This window comes from Eremomyces bilateralis (assembly GCF_010015585.1).
Source record: "Eremomyces bilateralis CBS 781.70 unplaced genomic scaffold P152scaffold_32, whole genome shotgun sequence".
Classification (NCBI taxonomy): domain Eukaryota; kingdom Fungi; phylum Ascomycota; class Dothideomycetes; order Eremomycetales; family Eremomycetaceae; genus Eremomyces; species Eremomyces bilateralis.
Genome location: NW_022985098.1, coordinates 144,090 through 163,969, shown reverse-complemented (window position 1 = coordinate 163,969; position 19,880 = coordinate 144,090). Strand labels below are relative to the sequence as shown.

At 54.3% G+C, this 19,880-nt stretch overlaps 8 protein-coding genes across 8 annotated transcripts; 2 read left to right on the top strand and 6 right to left on the bottom strand.

Moving 5' to 3' along the window:
- Positions 1-313: 313 nt before the first annotated feature.
- Positions 314-3,535, bottom strand: P152DRAFT_212646 (uncharacterized protein). Its single transcript, XM_033674431.1, has 5 exons — positions 2,824-3,535; positions 2,445-2,774; positions 1,560-2,401; positions 1,043-1,512; positions 314-990 (listed from the first exon to the last, which is right to left on the bottom strand). The coding sequence occupies exons 1-5, from the start codon at positions 3,353-3,355 to the stop codon at positions 633-635; spliced, it is 2,532 nt and encodes an 843-aa protein (XP_033530350.1). The 5' UTR covers positions 3,356-3,535; the 3' UTR covers positions 314-632.
- Positions 3,536-7,189: 3,654 nt separating this feature from the next.
- P152DRAFT_212738 (uncharacterized protein) lies at positions 7,190-7,656 on the bottom strand. Its single transcript, XM_033674432.1, has one exon. The coding sequence runs from the start codon at positions 7,567-7,569 to the stop codon at positions 7,312-7,314; it is 258 nt and encodes an 85-aa protein (XP_033530349.1). The 5' UTR covers positions 7,570-7,656; the 3' UTR covers positions 7,190-7,311.
- A 370-nt stretch (positions 7,657-8,026) lies between these two features.
- Positions 8,027-8,842, top strand: P152DRAFT_468860 (uncharacterized protein; the record flags this gene model as incomplete). The annotated part of the gene is made up of 1 exon (XM_033680851.1): positions 8,027-8,842. The coding sequence occupies one exon, from the start codon at positions 8,027-8,029 to the stop codon at positions 8,840-8,842; it is 816 nt and encodes a 271-aa protein (XP_033530348.1).
- On the bottom strand, positions 8,821-10,987 carry P152DRAFT_462288 (cholinephosphotransferase-like protein). The gene is made up of 7 exons (XM_033680308.1): positions 10,684-10,987; positions 10,483-10,592; positions 10,303-10,428; positions 10,197-10,240; positions 10,057-10,134; positions 9,818-9,999; positions 8,821-9,768 (listed from the first exon to the last, which is right to left on the bottom strand). The coding sequence occupies exons 1-7, from the start codon at positions 10,709-10,711 to the stop codon at positions 9,032-9,034; spliced, it is 1,305 nt and encodes a 434-aa protein (XP_033530347.1). The 5' UTR covers positions 10,712-10,987; the 3' UTR covers positions 8,821-9,031.
- Positions 10,988-11,235: 248 nt separating this feature from the next.
- On the bottom strand, positions 11,236-13,868 carry P152DRAFT_485263 (heat shock protein-like protein). The gene is made up of 6 exons (XM_033682037.1): positions 13,611-13,868; positions 13,511-13,561; positions 13,335-13,461; positions 13,112-13,277; positions 11,870-13,058; positions 11,236-11,812 (listed from the first exon to the last, which is right to left on the bottom strand). The coding sequence occupies exons 1-6, from the start codon at positions 13,651-13,653 to the stop codon at positions 11,544-11,546; spliced, it is 1,845 nt and encodes a 614-aa protein (XP_033530346.1). The 5' UTR covers positions 13,654-13,868; the 3' UTR covers positions 11,236-11,543.
- Positions 13,869-14,151: 283 nt separating this feature from the next.
- Positions 14,152-15,616, bottom strand: P152DRAFT_517346 (uncharacterized protein; the record flags this gene model as incomplete). Its single annotated transcript, XM_033683003.1, has 2 exons — positions 14,391-15,616; positions 14,152-14,198 (listed from the first exon to the last, which is right to left on the bottom strand). Exons 1-2 carry the CDS (start codon positions 15,121-15,123, stop codon positions 14,152-14,154), a joined length of 780 nt encoding a protein of 259 aa, XP_033530345.1. The 5' UTR covers positions 15,124-15,616.
- A 379-nt stretch (positions 15,617-15,995) lies between these two features.
- P152DRAFT_212473 (uncharacterized protein) lies at positions 15,996-17,399 on the top strand. Its single transcript, XM_033674430.1, has 3 exons — positions 15,996-16,558; positions 16,616-16,767; positions 16,816-17,399. The coding sequence occupies exons 1-3, from the start codon at positions 16,150-16,152 to the stop codon at positions 17,263-17,265; spliced, it is 1,011 nt and encodes a 336-aa protein (XP_033530344.1). The 5' UTR covers positions 15,996-16,149; the 3' UTR covers positions 17,266-17,399.
- On the bottom strand, positions 17,285-18,522 carry P152DRAFT_462283 (ubiquitin conjugating enzyme). Its single transcript, XM_033680307.1, has 3 exons — positions 18,407-18,522; positions 18,114-18,357; positions 17,285-18,026 (listed from the first exon to the last, which is right to left on the bottom strand). The coding sequence occupies exons 2-3, from the start codon at positions 18,199-18,201 to the stop codon at positions 17,758-17,760; spliced, it is 357 nt and encodes a 118-aa protein (XP_033530343.1). The 5' UTR covers positions 18,202-18,357; positions 18,407-18,522; the 3' UTR covers positions 17,285-17,757.
- Positions 18,523-19,880: the final 1,358 nt, after the last annotated feature.

Here is a 19,880-nt window from a genome sequence, read left to right as displayed (position 1 = left end):
TCATTTGATTAATATTATATACCAGTAATTGGCATGCATCCGCATTTCTAGATGAGATACTCCGGTCCATTCTCGCTCCGGACCGTCCATATATCACGGTTTCTACTATTCCAACCGGATCGCAGATTTTGGCCTGTCTACTGTGAAAAATACAGTGTACCGTGTCCAGGCACGGAATTGATTCCGATATCACCTAAAATATCTAGCCGCTGTTTAAATGTACATTTGCAGGCTCGCAGGCATGCGCTGACACACGCACGTCTGCAAATTGCTCTGAAGTATCCAAGCCCTTCCCAACCGTCATAAATCGCCCCAGGATTTTCTCGTCATTTTGTACAGTCGAGCATTCCATAACCGTCGTTTATAAACCGTATAGAACGCGACCTGATTAATTGCAAAACTGTCCATGAAATCCCAATCCCAAATAAATATCCATTAAATCCAAGCTCGTGGATGTCGGGCCTTCGCCTATGGAAGGCTATCCTTTCCTCAAGTGAGGCCTTCGCCTAGAGATGTCTCGGAATTTTCAGTGAATGCCAGGTACATTGTCTGGCTAACCAGGCACTTGAGGCGACCCAAATGCCATAGTAACATAATCCGTAACGAACAAGGCGCTATGAAGTTCCTATGTCTCATTGATGCGGTTGAGCGGCCGAAGTGGCCTGATTAGGCGCGCCGTAATCCCAGCGCCGCTTCATCCCGCTGAACGAACTGGCCACCGCATCCTGCCACATGCTCGGCGTGACGTACGATGGCGCCTGTTGCACGGGGCTGGACGCGAGTGTCTGCCCTGGTGCGCGTTGGGGAACGTATGCTTGGTTATACGCGGGTTGAGGCGCCGCCGCAACACTGGGAGGGGCCTGCTCTTGGACCGACCGTTGATCGAACGCGTTGTTTGCTAGGGGGGGTGGTCTCAGAGGTGGGGACGCTTGGGAAGAGGAGTCGTTGGTATTCTGGGAAGTAGGCGTACCGAATGCTACATGCCATTGGCTGTGATAACATCAGTAGACAGATTTGGATCTGGGGACCGCCCGGTACTCACTCAAATATTCTTGACGGGTTCCAATGCTCCACTGCCGGCATGCCGGTCGACGATTGAGGGGGCCCCTGGCCTTGTGCCATCAACATCAGCGACTGAACTACAGGAGAGTCAGCCCTGGTATCCGAGCCTGTGGCAGAGATCGGTGGGGTGATGGGATGGGTATGGTAGGTGACTTGACCTGGAGGGTCAATGGATGGAAGGTCCTGACCGGAAAGCTGATGCTGATACGTATTGTCGGTGCCGATGGGGCTGGCCTCGCTTCGAAGCGTGGGGCTGGAGAACGGGAACGAGGCCTTCAGCTCGAAGGGCTTCGTGACGTCGGCGGAAAACGCTTCTCGGAGTCCGTTGATCTGCGCCTGCATTTCTGGCATCGGGAACGCGGGCGCGACCTTCTCGAGAACCCGCATATGCCGGGAGAAGTATTCACGCGCATCGTGGTTGAGCTCGGCGTCTGGGCTCGTTATCGCGGCCTATCCGTCGTTAGCAGGAACTTCCAATCCAAGGGCGTGACGCCTACCAAATGAAGCATGATGCACGTGAGCGTGCAGTAGATGGTAAAGCTGATGCCTCGCAGCATGCTCACCAGTCCAGGAAGCCCATGACCCTCCCATATAGACTCAGAAATGCGGCACATGGTCTTGGCAGCGTTGTAGCAGAGTATGAAATGTTGTTTCCACGAGGCATCATTCACACCGGACAGCCAGTCAATCTGAGGACGATGGTGCATGATGAGGCTCAAGTAGTGGTAGCAGTGGAGGTGGCCAACAAACGTCGATGGAATCCAGGGCAAGGATGGCTCTTGGGGGTATATGATCTGCAAGTCTTGCGGAAGGTCGTGAAGCCACTGCGAAAAGACCTGGTTATGAGCGGTGAAACGAGGATCCACGGCCCAATCTTTCTGCCTCTTTCGGAGGGTAAGATGGCTCTTGTTCGTGTTACGGATGTTGTCTGCGATCCGCATGAAGTAGGTAAATTGGCGAGTCAGCTGCATCTCGTGCTCGTCGAACCCCGGGATACCCTGCGGAGGATCCAGTTCAACAGTGTCCGGTTTGACTCCGAAGTCGTGCGCGGAGCGTCCTTGCGGGCCACCGACCATGACCTCCAACACGAACAGAGTGTCCCACACACGCGTCTTAATGCCGCAGTCGTATAACGACGAGCCGCACGGTTTGCCCAACTGGTGCGTCTCCAGATGCTCCTGCAAGTCGAGGTCTTTGGACATAGCGACGGCATTCACAACCGTCATCCATGAGCGGTAAAAGTAACCCCGTTTCGGTGAACCCTCCCTCGCTTTGAGAAGGAGGATCATTGCTTGGATCGTGCTTAATCGAGGCACGTCTCGAAAATTCTCCTCGTGTTCTAAACGATCAGCCAGGGGTCAACACGGGGATGGTTCACTTACTCGAAGCTAAGGCCAGCCATTTGTTCCCTTCATCTTGCTCTCCGAGCATGAGGGATGCGCAGGCGAATATTCCTTCAAGAAGCAACGGTGAGATGGAGGAGCGATCCGCCTGCCACTGCTGGTAGAAATACGCTCGGTTCAGGACGGGCACGAACGGGTGAATGTGAGCAAAAAAGTACTCGAAATAATGCAGTGCTTTGGTCTCCGAAGGCATCATCTCTGAGGGTATGTGTACGGTCATGCCAGGTCCCGTATGCTCTGGGATATCGATCTCCAGTTCATGCATGGCGGGCGCTTCGGCTAGCTTCTTTTGGCTCAGGATGTACGGAGCTGTCTGCGTTAGTACGGACGATGTTCGACGAACCGACGTGGGACTCACCGATGGCATCGTGGTCTATCCTGAGCTGCCCGAGAGCCTCTGCAATCCCCGTGTCTCCAAGATCAGACCTCCACCCACTCTCACTTGTGGGGCTGGTGTACAATGCTTGCCCTGTGAACTTTAGATCATCGGCCGCCTGGGTTGTGGGAACCGTGGAATACTGCAACGGGTCGTTAGGGTCGACGTATCGCCCCGGTGCATAGGTACCCTGAGAATACAGACGCCCGGGATCGTATGCGCCCGGAGCGGACGAGTACATGGCCGTATGGACTTCGGCGGATGGGAAGGTATTTGCGCGCATCGGATGGTGCGGCCGTTGCAAGCTGTCCGTGTCAACCGAACCCATCGGGGGATATGCATGCGTAGAGTTCAGGTCGAATGTATGCAAGCCAGGTCCCGAATCGTTCTCGTAGCTCACCGTCGGAGGGATACAGGTGAGTTTTAACCGTGTGCACGCGGCGCATGGCCATGAATTCGTCGTCGCGGCATCGCATTTGATCTTTCTTCTCCGGCAGCCTTCGCAAGCACGCATCACTGCTTTGGTCAGTATGATGATACCATTGCTTGTAGTTCAGAGCCGGGAAGCACGGGGCCATTCACCCTTGAGGCGTTTATGCCGATTATGCTCATCGACGAAGACGTAATCTGTCCCAGGTCAGTTTCGTCCTCATTCTCACCTGCCACACGGTAGTCGATTGCAGAATCCCTTACTCTTTTGTTGTTCCCTTGGCGCAATGGGTTGCGGAGTAAAGGTCGTAAGATTTGGTATCTGCGCCGTGTGCGGAAGCAGCGGTCGCCCTTCACCAGACATAGCGGGATAGTCCGGCGCAGATCTGGCGCGACGGTGCTTCTAGGCGAATGATGGAATTAACCCCTCGTAGTTGATTATACTATGCCCTCCGTCGAGACAAAATCGCAACGAGTCCAAGTTGTACAATATCTGACGCGAAGACGTGAGCGCAGATGGGACAAGACAGTGGAGGTTCAAGCTGCGTGCCGAGCCGCCGCGGTGCCCAAGCGTGTCGATCCCGACAAATATGATCCAGTCCACGGCTAGCAGTTTCGGGTGTTGCGAGGAGTCGAAGTCGCGTCTTGGTCACGTCGAAACGAAGGAAGAGGAGTCCTTCAATGGCTGGTGACCAAGTTGAAAGGCGGATAGTGGTGGGCGGCAAACGGTTTGCGATGATGACAAAAAGTAGTGACGATCCTTCCTCGAGGGGCTATCGATAGCGAACCGCTGGTGGTCATCTGCGTAGTTCAAGGGGAATTATCCAAGCCGCGGCGGGGAAGAGAGCCAGGTCGACGGGATATCGAGGGGTGCGGGCGTCGCAAGGTGCAGGCAGCCTCCTGCAAAGTCGTCGGAGCAAAGCCACCGTACTTAATGATTCGGGCAATCGGATATCGGAGGGGACGAAGATCAATAGAAGCAGGATTTAAGGTCAAGGGTTTCCAGTTGGTGTCCTAGAGGGTTCCTTGATCGCAGTTTGGCGTTTGCGCATGTAGTAAAGCGATAAACTGGTGAACTGGTAGTTAAGTAATTGTAATGTGGTACGATGATCTTCTTAAAGTTTCGAAGTTGAGCTTTTTACTTATGCACCAGCAAGGAATGCATAAGCCCCAGGGTGGAGCAAATTTCCAAGGGTGAAGCACTGAAGCGCTACTTACCGTTGATCGGACTGTCGGAGAGAAAAGGTTCTGGAATCGGGTGTGCCTGTAATCAAGAGACTGGGAAACTGGCGCGCAGCTTTCTCCCCCTCTGCCCCTCATTAATGATAAAATCATCCCAAGTACCCAGGATTAGCGCGAACAGAACAAAGACTCGAGACTCCAGCAGGTGGTGCCGCGGGACGGCGGGAGGCGCCTGTTGGATAGTCGAGGGCTGGGTGGACTGGAAGAGAGTGGGGAGGCTAATGGTATTTAGTTAAGTTAAGGACTTAAGGTCTAAGGGAGACGAGGCGGCAGACGAACCGATGAACTGATGAGCAAGGAAGAAAGTAAGTATTATAGATAATGCTGAAATATTAATTATACATCTTGGTTAGTGAGTAGTAAGTGTAGCTGTTTCAGCCAGGACGGGACACGATAAACTCGCTCCCGATCAATGTAGAAGACTAGGTAACGTAGCAGTACGATAAGTACTCAAGGCTCATAACAATAAGTAGCGGATGAACCTAAGTCCCAAAGTCCTGTGCTATGTTGCCTTTCTTTCGCCCTGATTCAGCTCTTATTACCAAATACTTGGTATGAACTGTATCCTCTCCCCGGAGGTAAATACCTTATGCGCTGGACCCTTTGGAAATTGGATGCCCTTTGGAACATCGTCCCTTTGTGGCAGACGTCAGAATAACTCCTCCACCTCAGTCGTGATCATCCAACATGAAGAAAACGACCACGGTTCGGCCGATCAGTATAAACTACATGCCATCCGGCTCTCTCACCAGCCATGCATGGTTTCGATATAGGAACAGGGAACGTAAAACGTTTCCCCTGTGGGCGGTAACATTCCAACGTCACGCTACAGTCCACAGTTGGTAGGTACGGAAAAGGACCTGTATGATCCCATGGTTTTGCTTCCGTATCCTTTGTATCCCCCTTTCGGGGCAAAAGATGCCGCACCTTGGGACGCTGGGACGTTACATTGTCCCGGGGCTAAGGGAGCATTGAAGGCTGACAGGATGGTGAGATTGCGTTTTATGCAATCGTTATTTTACTGCCAAAGCCGCCCTTCTCCCTCTCAATGTGCCAGCTCTGACATTAGAAATGGGAACCATACATTTGGTGATTGGCCGTCTATGTCGGGAGTTTGCCAGCTTGGTGTCTCAATAAGGTATGCAAAATTGCACTTCTCGAGTAGGTATATCATCAAAAGGGAGGCCCCTAGATCCATCTAATATCGTCGCGTCGTAGCTAACGGATCATTGTACGTATATCACCAGATACCAGAAAATAGGACGGGTCGTGCTCGAGGCCGTGCATTGGAGTTCCGCCATCCCGAGGCATGATGCTGAGATTCATCTCGATGTCCTTGATGGTGCCAAACACGATAGTCCTTCGAAATACGAAGGCTTGATATTCTGCTCTCCCCATGGTATTCAGATCCGGATCTAGGGCAACAGAAATAGTGTACTATGTCTTTCCCTCCCGTGCCAAATTGACGTGTCCTAGACGTGACAAATTCAGGTTCGACCAGATGCTATGTAAACAGTAGATTATAGTCGATAGTTAAGTGATCCGGGTTAATATAATTACTTTTTCCTTCCATCCGTGCTACGGAATGTTCGATGCGGGCACTAACTTCGCCTGTCAGATCCTCGAAAGCCTTTTCGGATTCGTCATCGACTAACACATCCTGGCTCAGGAGATATCAACAAACATCCAGTTCGTCTGTAGTCTGTACATAGTACCGAACAAGCCGGTGGATTTGGTGCGTCGCCGAAATACCCAGCTCAGATGATTGGAGGGGATAGAGGTTTAAACTTGAAGAAGCCCACTCCAAGGCTCAAATATACCCCGCTATGTAATAGTAAGGGGAATCGCAGGGTTGCTCGAAAGTGCGATCGCAGACATGTGAAAATCGAAATACTTTTTTAGCGCCGCAACCAATACAGTAGTCCAAATGAGACAAATAAGAAAGAAGCACTGCCCACAGCTTGGCACTGGCTGCAAACCGGGGAGTCGGGCACCAGTGTGCCACACGGTGATACGGCAGTTATTTCTGAGTACACACTTCCATAGTGGAAACCCCAGTGATCAATTGATGGTGTGAGGTTAGGGAAGAATAGTTGACATGTTTATGTGAGGAGCCATTCCAGGCTTCAGCTCTCAGCGCAGCTCACACGCTATTAGGCTCTTCGTCGCATATACAATCCGTGCCCGTTAACGACATCAGTTCTAATATGATCTTGGTCCGTCCATTTTCAAAGGTTATATGGACGGACTCAACAATCTTCCCACGGCCGACGCAAAACAATGACACACGAGAGGACGTCCATGTTTTATGTATCTGTATTGGACTCGATCAAGTGCCTCGGAAACTCGGAGTCGCCGCAAACCCTGTCAATAGGTGTAAAAGTGCCAAAATTTACGGAATATGGGGGTCAGTTTTCGCCCCTTTCCGCTTCCCGTACTTGATGTATACGGAGTCGAGTAGGATGTACCCCCTTCCAGTGAATGGCTTTGTCGGATTGGGAGGATGCGAGCGCTTCTTCGGGTCATGTGTCATAGTTCTAGTCTCAGTGACGTAATCTGCTTGCCATTCGGCGGCCTCCCGAATAATCCGATGCATCCTATTACCTATAGTGCGAGGGAAATTTCCCCGATCCTCTCAATGTCCAGAAGATGATCGTGAGAAAATGTCCAGGCGGACTTATCCTTGATGATGGGGTTACCGTGTTGGGTAACGTTCTGGAAGCATTAAACTATCCCCCTCGTTCAGGGCTTCGTAGTTCGTGTGAGGTCGGAAGGCTGACGGTTGCCCAACCGCAAGGCTTAGATCGCCGTGTCAACGGAGAAGCGAGCCAGCGACATCCTCGACCTGTTGGTTTGGTTGCTGCACAGCATTGCAGGTTCCGCTAGTCCTGGATCGGCAAGAGATATAAGGATGAAGGCAACCAGCCTTGACGTCTTACATGCAGCCACTGACCTTGCTTTTGCCTGGTGGCGGAAGATATCGAACAGCAGGATTTGACGGAGGCTAAAACATAAAAGTTGAGGAAGGACTTTCGAGTTGAGACGTCTTACACGCATGCAATGGTGCACCAACCTTCGATATACAAGACGTATCTGAAGGTCTCTAGGTTCGAAGGATTCACAACTTCGTGTTTGTCATACACGAAGCCATAAAGGACGCCGAGCATGCCACATGGGCAGAGAACAGATGCCCAACTACTGATATATTCGGATAGAAGGGAGTCTGTACTTTATAATATGATGAGGGAGAGGTCTTGGATGAAGTCCACGATATAATGTGTTCGCGAGTCACGTGTGTAGTTGAATGTAGTCACGTACAGAGGTTGTTGATATAAACATTGATGCCTGCATGCCTGATTCTCCCAACGTGAACCTCCAGTCCATCTCCATCTCTATAGCAGACTGCATCCTCCCACCTTTGTCGTCCTGGTTAATTACAGCAGAAACCCAAACCCCGACAGAGCTCTTATACCTCATCAACCTTCCTCTCCGCTCGAACTCCGAGAAACCAACTATGCCATCCATTGGCCCAACCCTCCCACCCCACCTCTCAAAACGTAAGCGTGACGACGAGGACCTCAAACCAACCACCTCCGCCGCATCATCATCGCAAACTTCCCGTTCCCCCAGCCTCGATTCCACCGACAAGAAACGCCGCACTATCGGCCCCGCTCCCCCTCCCGCCCCCCTCTCCCAACGCCCCCCGTCCCCCCCCTCCCCGAACCAGGCATCCGACGATTCCAGCAGCGACGACGATTTCGGCCCCCGGCCTCCCCCCGCCGGCTCGACCGACCCCCACGACGTCACGTCGGCGTTCGACCGCGATGAAGGCATCGTCCCCGAAGCCGACACCAAGCCCCAGCGCGACGAATGGATGACGATCCCCCCCCAGCAAGACGACCTCGCGGCGCGGATGGACCCGACGAAGCGGCCGGCACGGAAGTTTAAAGGGAAGGGGGCACCGGGGGCGGGCGAGGGGATTGGGTCGGCGTGGACGGAGACGGCGGAGGAGAAGCGAAAAAGGTTGGCGGATCAGGTGATGGGGCGGATGGATCCCGAGGCGGGGCGGAAGGGGAGGCAGGCAGAGGAGGAGGGGGTACGGAGGGGGAGGGAGCGGGTTGGGGAGAAGGGGAGGGGAGAGGGGAAGTCGTTGTATGATCGGCATCAGGAGAAGAAGGATCGGGAGAAGGAGGACGATCCGAGTGGGCGGGCGTTCGATTATGAGAAGGACATGGGCACGGGGATGAAGATTGGGCACGCGCAGAAGAAGGAAATGCTGCACCGGGCCGCGGATATGGGGTCCCGGTTCTCGGGCGGCGGTTATCTATGAACATTGGATGCTATGGGGTATAGGTATGACAGCCGGACAGCTGGCGCGGATGCCGAACGCTATTTTCAAAAAATATGCAAACCTATCCATCTCTCTCTCCGGGGAGTAACTCGTGATTCTCCCCGAACATCCACCCCACCTCGCCATCCGAGCACGCGGATTCGACAAGGGGAGTGCGAAATCGTGGGTCTAGACCTCGCGCCGTCGGACCGAGCCTCTGGAGCGCTGGCGGTTCGCAGGCGGCGACGCGTACCCATTCGCCGACTCCTGCTTCGCCTTGGCGGCCTGCACCTTTTCTGGGGGCACTGTCAGCGCCTTGATGCCGAGGAACCGGCAGAACGCCTCGATCACCAGCACGGCCCAGCGGCCGTAGACGACGGATGCGTACAAGAAGTACGCGCGAAGATACCACAGCTCGAGGTCGGGTCGGATGGGCGGGAGGCCGACGAGGGGCAGGTTCCCGATCGCGGCGCCGGCGATAAGCGGGGTGAGCATGGCGGTCCACATGGGGAAAGGCTGGCGGGTGAGATGGGCGAGGATGATCTTCGTGGTCATGCGGCCGAACACGAGGCTCATGGTCAGGCAAAACAGGATGAGGTGGTTTTCGCGGAGGAGGGAGGAGTGCGGCGACTGCAGCCAGGAGAGGCATCCGGCCCAGAAGACGCCCATGGGGAACCACTCCAAGAAGGTGGTCCACACGGGGAGGTTCTTGGCGCGCCGCGCTTGGACGACGTGGTAGATGCAGGCAGGGAGATGGGACACGAGGAACATGATGGTGAGGAACGGGACCCACACATCTTTCACGGAGGTCGTCTCGCCGAGCAGGCTCCCCAGGACCGGCACGAAGCCCGCCAGCGGCTCGCTCCAGATCCCCGGCCCGAAGTAACCGGAAAACACCATCATCAGCGCGGCGATCGTGAGACCCTCTGCACTCGATTAGCTAGCTCCACGATTGCACGGCGAACGGCAGCATACCGGTCGGTCCGTTGAAATAACCCAGGTATAGCGTGTGCGTATGGTAGGTCTCCCACGTGGAGAAGAACATGGGCAAGCACGGCACCAGCGCGGTGAACGCTCCAGGTCGGGTGGCGCCGAAGCCCATGGCGGCCGTCTCGAGCAGGCTGGCGAGCGTGCAGTTCAGGGAATCGATCCCGTGGCTGCAATGGAAAACTTGGTTAAAGCCCCTTCTGAGTATTTGCAGAGGTGGATCTTACTCAAAAAGTTCGCCCAGTGGGCTGGATGTCCCCGTGCGTCGTGCTTGCTTGCCGTCTATATTGTCCATCGTCGAGTAGCTAGATATCGAAAGTCAGACATAAGTCGTGCATGCCGGGAGGTCGATTCGCGGTCCACTCACAACCAAACGCCCGCAGCGAAGCTATAGTATAGCCATGGTGATGCCTACACCCCTCGCCAACCGTCAGCGACATTCTTCACCAGGGAACAGATCCAATCCACCGCACCGGTCCTATCAAATCCGGGATATACATCCCTAGCAATCCCACGTTGCCCAAGATGGCCATGAACCCCAACAGGGTCACCAGGTTCGGCGCCAGCCATAGCGGCAGCAGCTCGACGACGAAGTTCCACTACGCGGTTGTCAGGGGTCTGTTCGGTTTGTCTTAGGGAGCGGGGGGACGAACGTATGGTCGAAGGACGTAGTATGAGAACGGAGACTTGTCAACGCTGGTGTATTTATACTCGCGGAGGGGCGCCAGCGATTCGTCCGAGAGGGGGTCCCATTTCGCACGGCCTGAATTGGGAAAGGAGGAGTTAGCAGCTTGAGACTTAAGGTAGCAGTACTGTGCGGTCGAGCAAGCAAGGGCGGGGGGCAATGGACATACCGCGACTTGCGCGATCGGAGGAGGACATATCTGGAAGTGTCCTGTACGTCGGCAAGGGCAGGTCGGGGTGGGCGGCAGGACGGGAGGAGGAGGAGAACGGAAAGAAATCCGCGGATGAAAAGGGTAGAGCGGTCATACACGCTCCATCACGCGGGACGAACTGAGTGGACCTGACGGCGGGAAAATCTGAGGCGTGTGGGGAAGGAAGGGTAATATGGATTGCGGGTATGGAGTACGGAATATAGTGAAGGGGGGAGAATTAGGTAGGTAGAGCTGTCGTCTCTTCCCCTCAATCTGATGGGTGTGGAAGTTTGGCGAGTAGAAGTGGAGGGAAGTTGGCATGTGATGGGAAAAAGGACTGGCTGGTGGCTCCTGTTCCGTCCGAGTGCCAATTTCCCCGCAGTGGAAATTAGGAGTCAAGCTGTATAATACGGAATATAGAGTATAGGGAGATGTAAATCATATCCTGTGTGGAAGGATTCACAATGTGGTATTTTCACACAATTCAAGAACGGCACATGTGTGCATGTATATCCTCAGCATCTCCAGCATGAAGTAAAGAAGTATCATTCAATTTGCTTTTGAATCATATTACCGCGTCTAAGACAGACCCCCGAATTCCCAGGAATTTGAATGCTGAAACGGTCGACTCTTCGTCACGACAAGGAAACCGTGCGAACAATCAATTTTTGGCAAAGGAGAGGATTTTGGAGAAAAGTCCCCACCACGTCAATCCTACAGGGACCGTCCCACATGCATGGCGTTTCCGCCCCCATGGGGACCGAACGACAACCCAGAAACCACCCGGAACACAACGGTGCTCACACCTCGCAACCACCAACCAACATCCCATGAAAACCTTAACGAGTGGCGAAAGCCTTGGTGACAACGCGCTTCAAGGCCAGCTCCTTCCGTCGCAGCTCCTCGCCGCTGGCATCCTCGATCTCCAGCTGGGCCATGGCCTCGCTCAACGAGGACTCGATCTTTTCCTTCTGGCCGCGCTTCAGCTTGAGGGACATGCCCGGGTCGGAGATCATCTCCTCGACACGGCCGATGTACGACTCCAGCTGCTGCTTGGACTCGAACTTCTTGCTGAACTCCTCGTCCTTGGTCTTGAACTTGGCGGCGTCTGTGAGGGATTAGCATCGATATACATGTGGAGAGAATGAGGGGGGAAGGGACATACCGTTGACCATGCTCTCAATCTCCGCGGATGACAATTTGCCGACGGAGTTGGAAATGGTGATGTTGGCACTTCGGCCCGAGGTCTTCTCGGTGGCGGTGACCTTGAGGATACCGTTGACGTCGACTTCGAAGACGACCTCGAGCTGCGCCTCGCCCGCGCGCATCGGCGGGATCGGGGCCAGCGTGAACTCGCCCAACGAGGTGTTGTCCTCGCAGTTGACGCGCTCACCTTGGAACACGGGGAACTGGACGGTGGTCTGGCTGTCGGCGACGGTGGTGAAGGTGCGCTTCTTGATGGTCGGGACGGTCTGGCCACGGGCGACCACGGGGGCGAAGATGTTGCCCTCCATGGCGACACCGAGGGACAGCGGCACCACGTCGAGAAGAAGAAGATCCGCGGTATCGGCCGATTGAGCCTTTCCGGAGAGGATACCGGCCTGGACGGCGGCACCGTACGCGACGGCCTCGTCGGGGTTGATGCTCTTCTCGAGCTTCTTTCCGTTGAAGAAATCGCTGAGCAGCTTCTGTATCCGGGGAATACGGGTGGAGCCACCGACGAGGACGATCTCATCGACCTTGTTCTTTTCGATGCCGGAGTCCTTAATGACCTGCTCGACAGGCAGCAGAGTGCCGTTGAACGCCTTGGCGTTCAGCTCCTCGAAACGGGCACGGGTGATGGTGGCGTTGAAGTCCTCGCCGTCGAACAGCGAGTCAATCTCCACGGTGGTTTGCGTGCCGTTGGACAGGGTCCGCTTCGCGCGCTCACAGGCGGTTCTCAAACGTCGCAGAGCGCGAGCGTCACCGGAGATATCCTTCTTGGTCTTACGTTGGAACTCCTTCTTGAAATGGTCAAGGAGGTTGGTATCGAAATCTTGACCACCCAAATGGGTATCTCCGGCGGTCGCCTTGACGGTGAAGACGCCACCTTGGATGTGGAGCAGAGAGACATCGAACGTACCACCACCAAGATCGTAGATCATGACGTTACGCTCCTTCTCGGACTTGCCGGAGCCGAGACCGTAGGCGATAGCGGCAGCGGTGGGCTCGTTGATGATACGGAGGACGTTGAGACCAGCGATGGACCCGGCATCCTTGGTTGCCTGTCTCTGGTTGTCGTTGAAGTAGGCCGGGACGGTGACGACGGCCTTCTCGACCTTCTTGCCAAGCTTGGTCTCGGCAACTTCCTTCATCTGTTGGGGGTTAGCATAGCCGGGGGATATAGGGGATTTGCGAGGGAACGCACCTTGACCAAAACCATGGCGGAGATCTCCTGGGGAGAGAAAATCTTGGACTCTCCAAGATACTCGACCTGCACCATGGGGTTGCCACCCTGGTCGATAACCTTGAACGGCCACGACTCGATGTCCTTCTTGACGGTCTCGTCCTCGAAACGACGTCCGATCAAACGCCTTTCAATGATATGTAAGTACGGTGTGGATGGTTGCGCACGGAGGCAGGGTACTCACTTGACATCGAAGACGGTGTTCTCGGGGTTCATGGCAGCCTGATTCTTGGCCGCCTCACCGATCAATCGCTCTTCCGGGGTAAATGAGACGAAAGAGGGAGTGGTGAAGCTTCCCTGCTCGTTGGCGACTACGACAATTAGCGAATCCTTGGACGATGGATTTGCAGTTGCACTTACTGATCTCAACATTGTTGCCATCGTAATTGGCCACACAAGAGTAGGTGGTGCCTAGACATGGTCAGTCGGTGTGATATTCACGGTGCGACAGGGCACTCACCAAGATCGATGCCAATGGCACCATCAAAGACTTCGTCGCTCATATTGAGAGAGGGGATCAAGTGAGATGTAGTGGGTGGAGGGGAAGGGAGGGAGGATGGAGATGGGAGAAGGATTGAGAAAGATGAGAGTGAGTTGTAGAACGGAGGAGGAGGTGCACACTTTTTTTGGGCTTCGGTGTTGGAGAATTTCCGGGAGAATTTCCTGCGGGTGGAGGGTCTGGTAAGTGCAGTGAGTGTGGAGACGGGAGAGGCGAGGGTCGAGTGGCGCAGTTAGTCCCTTACACAACAGCGAGTGAACTACAATTCCTCTACCAAAACTTTCGGTTCGGTTCTGCGCTTCTGCGCTTCTGTTGTTCTGAGAACCCGACAGAAAAAACATGCAAGAGGCGATCCGAGCGTTGCCACTAAACTAATAAAGTGATAAGCAGATAAGGCTACCGTCAAGTCTTTCCTCTTTCTTGTTTACACTTTGCACTTTCCTCATTTCCTGTGGGCTGTGTGGTGTGTGGTGTGTGTATCTTTTCGTTCGGGCGGCACTCCTTACGGTGATCCATCGTCTACCATGGTCTCGGTACAGTACGTGTGTACTATGTACATTGTATAGAGTGTCAGCCAAAATACGACATGGATATTGATTTTTGAGCAAAAGTCCTGCATCACCACCCACACAGCCTAATTAGTAAAATACGGTGATTTCACGACTTGAAGCTCTAATTATGCGTATATAGCGATTTCATGGTGTTTTAGTGATCTATCTACCTAATACTTCGTATGCCCACCTTCCACGTCGATCACCGCCTGGATCCTGCGTGGCATAGACTCCACTAGCTTGATCAAAAGCTCTGGATTCGCGATCTGATCATACCGTTCGTGCGCCCATTCAACGACCTCCCATCTCTGGACCCGTGAAGGGCCCGTACGGAGGCAGAATTGGCGTGTGAAATCCGCCTTGGCGGGACTCCAGATATTCTCAGAGTAATTCAGATCCGGTGAAGCAGGCGAATGAGCCACTGTATTGATGCCGTTACGGATCCTCCATTTAGTAGCGAACTTCATATGCCCAGGAGCGTTATCCTCAAGCAACGCGACCTCCCCATATCGCTCCGTCATCACGTAAAAGGGCCAAAGGTGAGGCTCTAGGATCTCCGTAACGTAACCCGCGGAGTCCATTTTCACGCCTAGAGGGATCTCAAGCAACGGTGTATGGTGCTCGCCGCAGAAGGCCCCCCAAAAGGAGACGCCCTCACGACCACTGAAGCGCTCGTCGTGCACGCAATCAGGGTGATACTCCTCTCCAGGGCGCCGGAGCACCCGTTCGTTTAAGACCGCCGGATTGGTATCAATACGGAACTCGTCGCACGCGATGACACGCTCCCACTCATTGAATCCCCGATGCTGATTACCTTGCGCCATCGCGTGCCTGACCTTCTTCGCTCGTGGCGTTAACGCGGGTTTTTTCCGGGTCGACAGGATTTGAACCCAAGCTCTTTCGACGCCTCCGTGAACCGCCATTCGATCCAGCGCCCTGGCGTATCATTTTCCTGGTTCAAAAGGTCCGCGAGCTGTTCGTAATTCATTCGCCTTGTGTCTCGATTCCTCATAATCAGGGACTCAACGGAATCGAGCTCCGTTTTGGTGAAATTGGTGGTGGCGGGCCGCCCAGATCGTTTCCGCTTACACCCTGCATCTGCTCCGCCGTACTCATAATTAGCACGGATACGGGAGACTGTAGATTGATTGATGCCCAGGGCCCGTGCAAGATCCCTCTGCGAAATATTGGTTATTTCGGATAAGGTAAGGACCACAGTACGCTGGTGATGCGTAAGATCTCCGGATTGTTCTCCTACAATATCCGGAAATTCAGCCCATTTGATAAAGGGGCTATTCGGGTTGACGTGGAGATCACCAATTGGTTCTTGCGGCGTACGCGCAGCCATATTATTCGAGATAAGCGCTGAAGCGAGTAATTCAATTCGAAAGACTTTTAAATTCATAGAGAAAACAGTATACTTTAATAAGAAAAAGAATAAAGCTGTACAGGACGCCACCGTCGAATGAGGACCCTGTGATGCAAGGGTTTCAATCAGCTGATGCCGTATTTTGGCTGACACTCTGTACATACCTTAATACTCTGCAGCCACGTCCGCCACACCTCAGCCGAACTGTGCAGCACGTGAATCACGTTTCTATCATCTGCTATTCCGTAGTTACGTGCGGGTTTACTATATAGTAATTACTGCAAACCTCGTATGCGCGGCGTAACTCCCCATGTACTCCGTACGCGATCCATAATATAGTTTATTCCATGCCATCGTCTAGTTTGTTCGTTTCGTGCTATTTAGCTACAACCCAACTTCTTTCGTCTTTTGATAAACATATCCTTCTTCCGCGTTTTGTGTAACTAGATCTCGTTAGGGTTGAATAACATTTCATCGATTAGTCACGCTCTCCTCACGGCCTCACCCATAATCCACCCTTAACTTTTTGTTGTCCCCGCGTGAACCGCCAATCGCGAGTCGCGACGTCGCCCATATCACGATGCCCTCATCCCTCTCCGCTTCCCCCGAACCCATCGTCTTCCAATTCTCCTCTGACCCCGAAGACTCCCTCGTCAGCGACGATGACCCTTCCCCCCAACTCCTCGCACCTGAACCCGCCGTAACCGTTCCCGCGAAGCCGCCTACGTCCCAGCGCCCATCTCCCCACCACCGCCCACCGAACGGCCTGTGGTACTCCGTCTCCGAGGAGACATGGCAGAAAACATCCACCCTCCGAAAAGCAATCATCGAGAAAGTTCACGCCATCGAGAGCGACGAGTTGGGTGAGGACGCCAACCCGCCCTGCGAACGCTGCAGTGAGCGAGGCTTCCGATGCCGCACCTTCCAGTCCGACCGGGGCTTCACCGGGAAGATTTGCGCGCGGTGCAAGTTCGCGCACGCACGATGCAGTATGTACATCTAGGCATTCCGACGTTGATGGACCCGACTGACCGGCGACGCGACAGATTTGAGTGGAGGAGACTTCCGCGCGCGAGGGGGTCCCGGATCGAGTCTCTACCACCCCGACCTCCTCAACGGCCACAAGGGTAAAAAGGGCACAGTCAAGCGCCGTCACAGCGATGCAGATCGCCCATCCGCTCCGGACAAGAAGATGAGGGTGAGTACACTGCGCCGGAGATCAACCCAACCCATCTAACCCGCACAGTCGCAACCACAACCCGCAAAGCTTCCCACTACCGCACCACCCACACGCGAGGGCTATACCGCATCCTACCCCCCTTCCTCCACCAGCCCTCCCAACCCTCCCCACCAGCCCTCCGCCCCCCCCAAACCTCTCGGCTCCGCCCTCTCCTCCCTCTCCGCCGAAATCGCCGACACGGTCGGCAAAGCGATCGTCGACCAAGTGGCGACGCGGGTGGTCGAGGAACTCCTCCCTGACCTGCAGGTGCTCTACGACAAGCTGCGCGGCGTGGAGATGCGCCAGGTGCAGATGGAGCGCGACGGCAAGGCGGCGCGCGAGCAGGCGGCAGAGGTGATGCAGTTGATGAAGGAGGAGTTGCGGTTGGTTCGCGAGGAGATGGGCGCGGCGCGGACGGGGATGAGACCGTCGAGATTGAGCAATGCGTTTCCGCCGGACTTGAGGGACGGGGGTTAAATACCAATGGGGGGTTTGTTCTTACATATTTGTGCACGCGTCCTGGGCGCATATCTTACGACGTATCCGCATGATTCTATCTCTACATGGTACCCAGAGGCCAGGGGAAAAGGAAGTGTGGATCACATTTCATGACCACATGGAGAAGACCAGCGCACGAAGTTACGGAACCGGCAGGGATACAGCATGATCACATATCATTCCGGGGGTTGACATAGCTAGCCAATTCATCTTGACCGGTTGTATTCTAGAGGGCGGTGGACGGACTCAGACATCGACCGTGTCGGTCCATCCATTGTAGCCAACCATCGCATGACGCTCCACAGCGGCGTCGTTCCGCAATGGTATCATAATCCCGTGTGCAAGATGAGAAATGTAAAATAAACAACCCCCGAAACCGATGCAGAACTCCAGAAATGACCGTTTCTCCCCATTCGCCATACCCCCGCTGCGTTAAAACGAACCCCTAGCGACCGTCGTGCCCCACCCGCCTCATACGGTATTGTCATGAAACAACCAAGTCACGTCCCGCGGCCGCAGCTTATTCCGGCGCACGAACTCCTCGTCCCCCGGCGGCCGCTCGCCCTTGCTGTTCCCCGTCAACATGCTCTGCAGGCTCATGCACACGCTCTCGACGTTCTGCACAGGCGACCAGCCCGCGCGGTCCAGCAGGTCCAGGCAGATGTAGCCATTGGAGTAGACGTGCGGGTGCAGGGGGATGGGGTGCGTGGGGTCTTGCACGAAGACGACTTCGGGGGCTTCTAATGGGGGTTTAGAGTTATGGATTGGATTTCTAGATCGAAAAGGGAGGGGGAGAGCGAGGGGGAACAAGGGGGAGGGCGTCCTACCGATGGGATACTGCTTGCTAAAGCGGAACTTCAACCGGTACGTCTCGCCCTTGTACAGCGGATTATCGTCCAGCACCTGGATGTCCATCGTCCATTCCTCCAGGCTCTCGGCGTCGATCAGCGTGATTCCCGGCGGGGTGGTTTGGTGGAGCTTTGTATTCGGTCCGGTCAGCGCTTATCAACCTTAAGGGAACCGACGCAACGCAAGCACGGTGGGAGGGCGGAGGCTAACCTTCGTGAGCTCCTGGGAGGTGTTAGCACGTGTGGACGGATTGGAGGGGAGTGGGAAGTACCTTGCCCAGTCGTTTTGAGGCTAGTACCGACATATTGTGCCAGGAGAGTTGGGGGCGACAAAGTCTAAGGAAGAGGGGTAGATGATAGGGTGGGCGTGGGTATACGTCGAAAGAATCTGTCCTTGGAATAGTACCGGCGAATTCTAGGTCGAGCTGTTCAGATGGAAGGTATGATTGCTCGTGAGGTGAGCGCTTGCGAGCAGTCGTGCCTGTGGCAGAGGGTCAAACCGAAGCACTGAGGGGGTGAATGGTCCACGTTGTCAATAGGGACGAGGAAGAGGACAATGGGCAGGGTCTAAAACGAATATTGAAAGTATCCTCGAGGATCAATCTTGGCAGAGAATGAGTAGGAGAATGGATCAATGGAAGGCAAAACCCAAGGGACGGGAGCGTGTTATATGCAGAATTGACAGCCCCGCGGATATAGGTGGGATGGATAGGCAACCAGAGAGAGAGGGAGAGAGATTCATACGCCCGTCAGGCCTCTCGGCGAGGCCCATGCAGGGTGGCTATTTAAGCCGGATCGGCTTGTGTAAAACTGTATTTGGACCCTGAATTAACAGCTTGTAATTGACTCGGTTTGCAAGCCGGTACGAGCCAAACAGTCTTCACCTCTAGCCTACCATAACTTCTTGGTTTCTGATAATCAATTGCTCGCGATCCCATTCCTACTGTGAAAAAGTGGTGGCAAGAGGAAGCGATTCACAATACACTCAGATAGAATCAAAATAAAATAGGTTTCAGTAGAACTTACCTTTGTAAAGTCCGATCAAGTTGCCAATTGATATGGAATCACAATTTTCGCAGGCGACGTCGTCGCAGGCATCTTTCGATCAGGAGACCCCTTACCGGGACACATCACAGGAGGCCTCACAAGCGACCTCACAGGCGACTTCACAGGCTGAAAGTCCTCCAAAAACCGGTGTTACTGCGTCTACACAGAGAGAACTATACCGCTACGGCCTCATCCACCAAGCCCCTCTGTCGCGGAAGCGTCGTACCAGCTCCATATGGGACTGGGGGTTCCACGTCTACAGAATCGATGCTCCCCGTACGCCCCTCTGGGCCTGCAAGGTCTGCTGGAGATGGGCGGTATCTATAGATCAGCTAGCGATATACAAGGCCCTATCTACGAGCAACTCCCGTAGGCACCTCAAAGCTGCACACGGGCTGGTCGAAGGGCCACTAGGGCGTCTTATATCGCCGGGGGATCGGATAGAGAACCCGACAGGACGTCACGAAGGCCCCTTAGATCCTGAGATAGAGCTCGTTCGATGGGTCGTTATGGATACGATATCGTTTCGTCAAGCATCGTCTGTAGCGCATAACGATTTGATGGCTGCGATTAATGGTGGAAAACCGACATTGTCTCTTCGGAACCATTCTTCAATTAGTACGAGGATCGATGATGTATTCAAAGAATGCCGTCTTCTTGTTTCCCAAAGGATTTCGCAGAGTATAAGCAAGGTCTCTT